The sequence below is a fragment of the Danio aesculapii genome, chromosome 12, assembly GCF_903798145.1.
Source record: "Danio aesculapii chromosome 12, fDanAes4.1, whole genome shotgun sequence".
In the NCBI taxonomy this organism is placed as follows: Eukaryota; Metazoa; Chordata; class Actinopteri; order Cypriniformes; family Danionidae; genus Danio; species Danio aesculapii.
Window position 1 is genome coordinate 4,106,368 of NC_079446.1, and position 10,606 is coordinate 4,116,973.

The window sequence follows — 10,606 nt, forward strand, 5'->3', positions numbered from 1 at the left end:
CAATACTTTTGCTTGTCCAGAAAATTTATTAGGATTTTTATTTAAGATATTTATTTAAGATATTTGGACTAGAAACAAGACAAAACATTTAAGTAAGTAAAGCATTTTTGAAGTGCAATCTTCTAACAACTCTAAACTATTCACCTATTATTTTATATTATTATTCCCCTATTATTATTATTGTTTTATTCCCCTATTATAGACCTTCTATTACTCCAGACTATATCAACACACTTAAAAATTCATCACTTGGATGTATCGTCTGTGATGTGCATCAGTGTGACATACGCAAAGTCCATGATACTCTGGGCTGAAATGCCTGTGATTTCTGTCAGCTCCTCCACCACCTGCAGCACACACATCAAGCAAACAACTACAATCCTCCGAGACTCTCGATATTGAAGCGGGTAATAAATATTTAAATACACTTCGCAGCTAAATCATGATCTAGATTCGGTGGGTGTTTTTCTGTACCTTTACGCACGTTGAGATATGATGAATGAAGGCGGCCACAGCGATGACTCCAACTCCCAAAAGCATGAAGTCCTCTGTCACCGACACAAACTTGGCTCTGTCAACAAACACAAGACATACTTCATATTCCCCAAGCCATGGCAGCGAGTACATAAAACCTGAGTGATGTTTGCCTCAGAATGAGTTATGACCTTGTTCAAGGTGAATGAACAACATATCATTTCAGCATCGAGATCACAATGTGTGCATCTGCAATATACAGTACTGAGCACTATACCAGCTTTGTTGGCCTAAGACTTGTGCACAATATATAATGAATCCGTCTATCTATTAAAAACAAACAGAAACTGTAGGAAATATGTATAAAAAACCAACAACAGCACAACATTTCCTCTTCAAGCAAAAGTCTATGTTTAATGTGGCTTCCCCTGGCACTGTTTTGTTCTAATTATCCTGGGGTTTCCTAAAATAATGTGCTGTGTAATAATATCAGGCTTCTTTTAGCACTTTCCCGAATTCTTCTCAAGGTTTAGAGTCTCATATCTTTCATTTTCTGTCCAGGTGATCTCATACAGCCTCAATAATATTCGGGTCTGGACTCTGTGGAGGCCATTTCATGACTGTCTGTGTTTCATCAGCTGTTTTCTTTTTCCAAAAAGGATTTCATTGCAATTAGCGGATCATTGTCATGCTGAAAATGAAAACTATTACCACTGAAGTGTTTTCCAGAGGGAACAGCATAATGAATTAAAGAGCACCTATGGTAAAAAATCTACTTTTCAAGCTGTTTGGACAGACATATGTGCATGTATGGTGTATAGACCGTCATATTGGGGTGATATAAGCACACCCAGTGCTTTTTTTTTCAATTTAACAACATAAAAAACGGTGGACCAATTGGAGCTGTTTTCAAATCGACCTCAACTTTACGTAGGAGAGCGGTCCCCCCGCCCACCAATATTGATTGACAGGCGCGTCATCATATCCTCAGTTTGTTGATTCACGTCCGCCATTTTCAGCGTGAGTCGAAGCGATATCACTAAAGGAACACCCTAGCTCTATTTTTAGATGCAAGGCTCATTGGGCTCAACACAAGAGCAATATTCTCCACATTATCGCTCTAATCGGAATTATTGGTTGTATCTTTAGGTAGGTTTGCAAACATGTGTACTTCTCATTGAGTCTACCTTATACTTCAGCTGTTTGCATTTCTCGCGATCCCAGAAGCTCCCTGTGATCTTAACTAGCATGCGTTTTAGAATTCTAAACATAGGTTTCTATCAGGGTACACTCAAATCGACGGCTGGGCGCCGCGGACCGCTGCAGAAACCTATGTTTAGAATTCAAAAATGCGTGGCGCGACGATTCGGGACACTTCATGTATCTGCAGCGCTACAGAGAGTGTCTGGTGTGCCGTGTCGCGGCTTCGAGCGGCGCATCCGGTGTCTCAGTCAAAGTTAATTCAGTGTGCGTGGTTATTAGTTTCTGTGTACAAGCTCGGCACTTGAAACTAGCACACAGTTGGCTGTAAAACTGTACAAAGACACAAATGATTTTGTACTCTCTGCTTGGTCTGTGTCAGAGTCATACATGTACGACTGAATGGTGATCCTCTCTCACCTTCTCCGTCTGCCTGTCAGACTGTTGCAAACGCAGAGCGGGTGAGCTCATGGCCCCGCCCCCTTGTTACGTTGGCGGGAAGCCGAAACTAATTTACATGTGAAGCAACACACCCATAAATCAGTGAGCTGTGGACACGCCCCCAACATGACACTTTTTAACACATTATAATAAACAAATCTGAATTGTGTTTTAAACTGAACCTAAACTGGCACACTCAGAAGAACCATAATATTAATATTAAATCATAAAAAAAGAGGTAAACTATGTGCCCTTTAAAACCCGTCTGTACTTTTCAACATTCACAACATCATCAATTTAGACAATATTGCTAAAACACTGATAGAAATACATAATTAAATGAGATAAATGTTAGAGGGTGGCCCCTAAAAACATGAGCGCCCCCCACTGCTACTGTCTAAAATACAGTGAACACTCAAAAATGACTTTTGCTGGTTGATTAAAGTACTTATTTCACCTCCTAGGGCTCGAGTGTCCTCATATGTGGACAGCACATTTTAGCTCTTAAGTGGCTATTTAAAACACTTTAAATGTTTTATATTTTGTTACAGACATACTGTGTCATCCTGCAACTGTTTTGCAGCATATGAAATGTCCCAAACACTATTTTTAACTGTCCAAAATGAGGAAAAAATGTTGTTTTACTCTCTGATAGTCAAAGCAAGTTAAAGAAAAAATGTCTATGTTAAATATGCATTAAAAAAATTCAGGAAAAAGTGTTTTATGTAAATTTGGACCACAAGTCCACATATATGGACATCATTTTTCTCTAAAAGTACATCGTATTAAAAGATGATACTTAGATTTTTCTTCTAATTAGGTTCCAATAAGTCCAAATAGCAAAAAGAAATAAAAATGCATGTAAAAAAACACCTTGGGCCTTAAGAGGTAAAAATAAGTTGAAACAACACAATTCTTAAACATCTGTGGGGGGCATCTTAATTGTTATGTTCAGTTTACTTAAATTCGTAAAAAAGATTCATCGATTTGTGCTAGGACAACATGAAGGAATTGTGTGGAACCCAGCTTTTTTTACAGTGAACTACACGAAGAGCACCAGTTTGATTCGCTTATGAGAGTCAGCGTATTTCCTCGCTCTGCAGAAGATTAAGAGACGGTTACGAATGTTATGAAGAATTGAACTAATTTGCAAGACAAGAACAAACACAGCTGCTGCCATGAACATTTGAAAAGGCAGCTGAAAGCTCTATTAATGCAAATGAATCGACTGAAATTAATCCTTCATACAGGTTCACAGAGAGCATAAAAGGAAATATGCGAGATTTAAATAAGCACTGAATAATATTTGTCAATGTTTATACCACTGTAGTTACAAGGAAGTCCACAACAGCAAAATTATACATGAAAAGTTCAGTTCAGTTTCAGTTAACCTGATAATGAGCATTTACTCACCTTCAGTTTGATTGAAACCCGCGTGAGCTTCATTCATTTTCCTTTGGCTTAGTCTCTGATTCATCAGAGGTCGCCACAGCAGAATGAATCACCAACTATTGCAGCATATGTTTTACACAGTGTATGCCCTTCCAGCTGCAACCCAGATCTGGGAAACACCCATACACTCTCACATTCACACACATACAGTATGGCTGATTTAGTTCCTCCAATTCACCTATAGCGCATGTGTTTGGACCGTGGGGGAAACCGGAGCACCCGGAGGAAACCCACGCCAACACGGGGAGAACATGCAAACTCCACACAGAAATGCCAATTGGCCCAGCCGGGACTTGAACCAGCAACCTTCTTGCTGTGAGGCAACAGTGCTAACCACTGAGCCACCGTGCTGCCCCACATGAGCTACTGTTCAACAGAAGAGAAGATATTTTGAAGAATGTTGGAAACCAGACGGTTGACAGTAGACATTGACTTCTATAGTAAAACATTCTTGAACTATTTGGTTCTCAATATTCTTTAGAATACTTTTCACAGGGCGTCACGGTGGTGCAGTGGGTAGCACGATTGATCACCTATGAACACCTATGAAATATGAACAGTATGCTATCATGTACTGATCCACTTGTCATTTCAATCATTCGTTCTTTTTGAATGAAACCTTTAGATTTGAAAAAGTAAATTCATTTGCACACAAAAAGTGTGACACGTCTATGACTTACAAGTGCCTTCCACAGACAAGCTTTTTCTGACCCCTACACTCTTCACCCCTTGAAGCTTTCACTCCGGAGGGTAAACTCTTCGAAGGGATTAGGGCATAAAATGGAACGCAGCCAGTGTGTCACAATGTATAGTGAACCAAGCTTATCAGTGCCCTTACCAGTACCCGAACTCATGCACCCTAAGTTTTTCAGAAGATACTTTGGGGAAACCATGTACCACTTTGGAGTGAAAACAAAATGAAAGCAGAAACCCTGTACCTTTGCTCATGGGAAGGACTGGCGCATCCAGTGGCAAAAATGAGTAATGAGTTGTAGATTGTCTCCCTCTGCAGGTAAATAAACTGCAGTACAGGCACACACTGGTCATGTAGCTGAGCAACAGGGGCAGATGCATCATTGTGGCCTGTGTGAAAACACAATCACTGTTGGGTAATTCATTCATTTTACTTCAGCTTAGTCTCTACTTCAAAGGTCGCCACAGCGGAATGAATCGCCAATTATTTCAGCATATGTTTTACACAGGGGACGAGAAGAACATGCAAACTTCACACAGAAATGCCAACTGCCCCATTAAGGACTCGAACCAGCGACCTTCTTGCTGTGAGGTGAAATTGCTAACCACTGAGCCACCATGCCACATGTTGGGTAATTTACTTAAATTTTTTTTTTTATTAAATTACTGATTAACTGACGGGGCGACGCGGTGGCGCAGTGGGTAGTGCAGTCGCCTCACAGCAAGAAGGTCACTGGCTCGAGCCTCGGCTGGGTCAGTTGGCATTTCTGTGTGGAGTTTGCATGTTCTCCCCGTGTTCGAGTGGGTTTCCTCTGTGTGCTCCAGTTTCCCCCACAGTCCAAAGACATGCGGTGAATTAGGTAAGCTAAATTGTCCGTAGTGTATGTGTGTGAATGGATGTGTATGGATGTTTCCCTGAGATGGGTTGCAGCTGGATGAGCATTCGTTGCATTAAACATATGCTGGATTAGTTGGCGGTTCATTCCGCTGTGGCGACCAGGGACCAAGCCGAAAAGAAAATGAATGAATAAATGAACTGATTACTTATCACATTATTAAAGTTGTACTAAAATTGCTTTTGTAAATAATTAATGCATCTTAAGAAAGAATGAGTTAAGAAATTAGTCATTGGCAATAATATATTGTGTGGATGAAATATGGGGTCACACATGTTTAACTTTTCTCTTTTGTTGCAAAGTAATTCTGTTTATTAACTAAAGAACATTATGTTAATTTAAATAATGCTAAAGGCCATGTTTGAGTCAAATTAAAATAATATAGTTTAATTTATATCGTCTATGAGTTCTTATTCAGTATTTAAATTGCTTTTCTAAACAATTACTTTGACTGAAAAGAAATTTAAATACTCAATAAGAATATGTAATTACCCAACTCAATATTATTGAAAATCCCATTAAATCTGAGCTCATTAACAATATGAATTAAATTAATTTAATTGTTTTAATTCAGCTCAAACATGGCCTAGCAATATTTTAAAAATAATCATCTTTAGTTTATCAACAAAATTAAAAAAAGAACAAGAGAAAAGTTAAACATTATGTTTATTAAATTTCACGTACCACCCTATATTTCATTTACAAAATATATTGGCAATGACTAGTTTATTAATAATTCATTGTTTCTAAAGCATGTGCATTTGTCTAATAAATGTAAATGTATTTGAAAATAGAATTATTATGCAAAATATAAAACTTGAAAATTGTACTTTTTTCTTCTCTAAATTGATTTAATATTATATACTTTATCATTTATACTATATTATATTTAATATTGATATAGTGTTGAATACTTGTATAATATTTGAAGTACATTACAAGTAAGCCTAATTAAATAACCTAAAAAAATTACAGTAATCTCTCACTTTATATTATCAATGGACACATAATTTAATTACTGTAACTAATTACACCCAAGGGTGACACGGTGTCAAGTCGTTAGCACTGTCGACTCACAGCAAGAAGGTTGCTGGTTTGAGTCCGTGTTTGGCCAGTTGGCATTCCTGCGTGGAGTTTGCATGTTCTCCCCGTGTTGGCGTGGGTCTCCCCCACAGTCCAAACACATGGGCTATAGGTGAATTGAATAAACTAAACTGGCCGTAGTGTAAGAGTGTGTGTGTGAATGTGAGTGTATGGGTGTTTCCCAGCATCTGGAAGGGCATCCACTGTGTAAAACATATGCTGGATAAGTCGGCGGTTCATTTCGCTGTGGTGACCCTGATTAATAAAGGGACTAAGCCGCAGGAAAATGAATGACTGAATTACACCAAACACAGCAAACAACAATATTCCAGATCATATTTATCTAAGTATACACAATAACTGCTGCCTAAAGAAAAACAGCTTACCCAGCACTTCCAAAAGCGTCTCCACATACGTTACGGGATTGGGGACGTTCAGATTAAAGTTGAGAGTTTTTAAAATGAAAACCTCAGAGTCCAAGAGTTGCTTTTTGGAGGAAGGGTAACTGACCGACTGCAGAAATCTCATCGCGATGTCATTGTTGACAACCTAAAACAGATTACATCGTCAATTACAGTGTACTGTGGAACATTGCATTGTGATTTATGAGATGAACATACATTGGTGTACAAATCCAGTTTGCTGGCGATCTGAATGCTTGAAATGATGAAGAGGAAGAACTTGTGCTTGAGCGTTTGGAAAATGAGATCTTCACGGTTTCTGGTGTCCTCGGCGAGTGATGAATCTTTGCGGCTCCGGATCAGATCTTCAATATGTTTGGCCGTAAACCTACGGTATGACAATGAGATGGTGTTTCAGATGGCTGCACAATAAATACTTTTCATTCAGGAGTCTTAAAAATACCTCTCCAGTATTTCGATGGCCTGATATGCGACCACGGGACTCAATCCTAGCTCCTCACAAAGAAGAAATACACATTCTGTGAACCAAACAGACAACAGCGATATCACACACAACAAAAAAACAATAACATGATAAACTCTGGAAAGTTTTGGACAAAGTAAATAGTACGATACTAGTTTCATCACTGCATTCGTAGGGTACATTCAATTTCAGAACTTTCTCTTATGAAAATGAACCATGAATTTATTAAAGTAAATGTGAAGTGATCATGGTTTTGTGGTGTATTAATTCCTATTGGTATAACTACAGTTTTACCATTAATGCAATGAGTAGACTATGATTAGTGTAGCAAAACTATGGTTAATTAGGGGTTACCATGGTATACTACATTTAATATACTGTATTAAAGTAAATGTGAAGTGATCATGGTTTTGTGGTGTATTGATTCCTATTGGTATAACTACAGTTTTACCATTAATGCAATGAGTAGACTATGATTAGTGTAGCAAAACTATGGTTAATTAGGGGTTACCATGGTATACTACATTTAATATACTGTATTAAAGTAAATGTGAAGTAAACATGGTTTTGTGCTGTATTAATTCCTATTGGTATAACTACAGTTTTACCATTAATGCAATGAGTAGACTATGATTAGTGTAGCAAAACCATGGTTAATTAGGGGTTACCATGGTATACTACATTTAATATACTGTATTAAAGTAAATGTGAAGTAAACATGGTTTTGTGGTGTATTAATTCCTATTGGTATAACTACAGTTTTACCATTAATGCAACGAGTAGACTATGATTAGTGTAGCAAAACCATGGTTAATTAGAAATTACCATGGTATACTACATTTAATATACTGTATTAAAGTAAATGTGAAGTGATCATGGTTTTGTGGTGTATTAATTCCTATTGGTATAACTACAGTTTTACCATTAATGCAACGAGTAGACTATGATTAGTGTAGCAAAACTATGGTTAATTAGGGGTTACCATGGTATACTACATTTAATATACTGTATTAAAGTAAATGTGAAGAAATCATGGTTTTGTGGTGTATTAATTCCTATTGGTATAACTACAGTTTTACCATTAATGCAATGAGTAGACTATGATTAGTGTAGCAAAACTATGGTTAATTAGGGGTTACCATGGTATACTACATTTAATATACTGTATTAAAGTAAATGTGAAGAAATCATGGTTTCGTGGTGTATTGATTCCTATTGGTATAACCACAGTTTTACCATTAATGCAATGAGTAGACTATGATTAGAGTAGCAAAACCATGGTTAATTAGGGGTTACCATGGTATACTACATTTAATATACTGTATTAAAGTAAATGTGAAGTAATCATGGTTTTGTGGTGTATTAATTCCTATTGGTATAACCACAGTTTTACCATTAATGCAATGAGTAGACTATGATTAGAGTAGCAAAACTATGGTTAATTAGGGGTTACCATGGTATACTACATTTAATATACTGTATTAAAGTAAATGTGAAGTAATCATGGTTTTGTGGTGTATTAATTGCTATTGGTATAACTACAGTTGTACCATTAATGCAATGAGTAGACTATGATTAGTGTAGCAAAACCATGGTTAATTAGGGGTTACCATGGTATACTACATTTAATATACTGTATTAAAGTAAATGTGAAGTAATCATGGTTTTGTGCTGTATTGATTGCCTTTGAGTACTATCATTAGTTTAGAGAACCATGGTTAATTAGGGGTTACCATGGTATACTGCAGTAACAATGATTTGATTGGTTTTATTTGTTGTAAAAGCATAGTTCATTTACATAAGGGCTTACATATAATTTGTTGTAGGTTTAAATGCAAATGTTCCAGGAGGCACAGGATGTCAACATGACGTCAGATTGACGTTGTCCCCCAACTTCGTTGGGACATCGCATTTTATTTGAAAATGAAAATCTGAGGTTGGTTTAAGATGTTGGCTTGACTTTGAATTTTGGTCACTTTCCAACACAACCTAAAACCAACCAAATATCAACGTCTAATGATGTTACAGCTTGATGTTATTTGGACGTTATCACAATGATATCTATCAGACGTTGGATTTGGTTGCCATACCTGACGAATAATTGTCAGTATTTGACGTCAATATGACGATGGTTAAGATGTTGGCTCGACGTTGAATTTTGGTTACTTTCCAAAACAACCTAAAATCAACCAAATATCAATGTCTAATGATGTTACAGCTTGATGTTGTGTGGACGTTACCACAATGATGTCTATCAGATGTTGGATTTTGGTTGCCATACCTGACAAATAAAATGTCAGTATTTGATGTCAATATAACGTTGGTTTAATATGTTGGCTTGACGTTGAATTTTGGTAACTTTCCAACACAACCTAAAATCAACCAAATATTAACGTAATTTGTTGTTGTTATTGGATGTCAAAATAACTTTGTCCTCAGACGCTGGCTAGACATTGAATTTTGGTCACCTGATGTCACAACTTAAATCTAACCTAATATTAACGTCTTATGACATTGTGTGCCTGCTGGGGAATTTCTTTTTGAAACAAGTCCACAACACTAAATCTTGATTTCTAATAAACATTAACTTTAATGATTTAAGGGAGATTGCATCAAACTTACTGTTAGTTTTATCTTTTTCAATGTATTACGTTTAAATTAAGTCAAAAACACATTTGTAATCTAAATTTAGTTATTTATGCTGTTAATTATGTTTTGTAATTATGCTATATTTTGTCTTTTGTCGTGTCTTTATTGGACCCCCTTGAAAATCAGTAGCATCTCAAGGGGGTATCCTTGAATTGGATTGAATTATGTCATTAGTAACAGGTAACAAGGTGGTTAGTGGAAAAAAAACATTTTTATGGCACATTTTTCAGGACGTTTGAGCTTTTAATTTTTTTTGTTTGGATATCTAGCACATAAATCAATGGCTGATTCCAACAATCTGCTAAAACAACAGGAAAGGAAATGGATAAATGTAACGTTAGCGAGTCTTGGCCTTACAAACTTACCATAAAACAGTACACATCGTCACATGGTTGTGTCATTTGACATTATAACCACCATAGTATAACCACAAGAACTGTATTTTCCTGAAACATCTTAAAATATCACATCAAATATAATTTGAGGTCAACAAACACTCACGAACTATTCTCCTTTCTTTCAGACAACCACAAAGATCTGACACCTTCTCCAAATTGGACTTGTTTTTGTTGTTGAGGTTGGACAGAATGTCGGTTAAAATGTCTAAAGACACCTCTCCAAAGCTCAGGTTCCTCTGGTCCCTCCTGGGAAATGAAAACATGGTATTTTTCGCCATTTCTTTCGAAAGATTAATCGCTGTCACCAACAGTAACCGCTAGAAACGTCACTTTCCGACCTGCAGAGGGCGCCTTTAACGCAGAAAAGACCGATTCTTCCGTTCTCAGTAAGAGAGCTTTAAGTATGTTGTCGAAATATTTTACATTGCAGCACGT

The 10,606-nt window shown here is 36.9% G+C and overlaps 2 protein-coding genes across 2 annotated transcripts in view; both read right to left on the reverse strand.

The window, feature by feature from the left end:
• taok2b (TAO kinase 2b) overlaps positions 1-10,606 on the reverse strand; it is a 363,536-nt gene that overhangs the window by 41,960 nt on the left and 310,970 nt on the right. The window lies entirely within an intron of this gene.
• On the reverse strand, positions 134-10,503 carry cntd1 (cyclin N-terminal domain containing 1). The gene is made up of 7 exons (XM_056469110.1): positions 10,275-10,503; positions 7,104-7,179; positions 6,860-7,028; positions 6,626-6,788; positions 4,506-4,650; positions 475-571; positions 134-347 (listed from the first exon to the last, which is right to left on the reverse strand). Exons 1-7 carry the CDS (start codon positions 10,447-10,449, stop codon positions 246-248), a joined length of 927 nt encoding a protein of 308 aa, XP_056325085.1. The 5' UTR covers positions 10,450-10,503; the 3' UTR covers positions 134-245.

Excerpts from the sequence above, each read along its gene's own strand:
- cntd1 (XM_056469110.1), bottom strand. The coding sequence starts at position 10,449 with ATGGCGAAAAATACCATGTTTTCATTTCCCAGGAGGGACCAGAGGAAC. Across the intron at positions 7,180-10,274 it reads GAAAGAAAGGAGAATAGTTC|AATGTGTATTTCTTCTTTGT; the intron begins GTGAGTGTTTGT and ends TTTGGTTCACAG. Across the intron at positions 6,789-6,859 it reads AACTGGATTTGTACACCAAT|GTTGTCAACAATGACATCGC; the intron begins GTATGTTCATCT and ends AATCTGTTTTAG.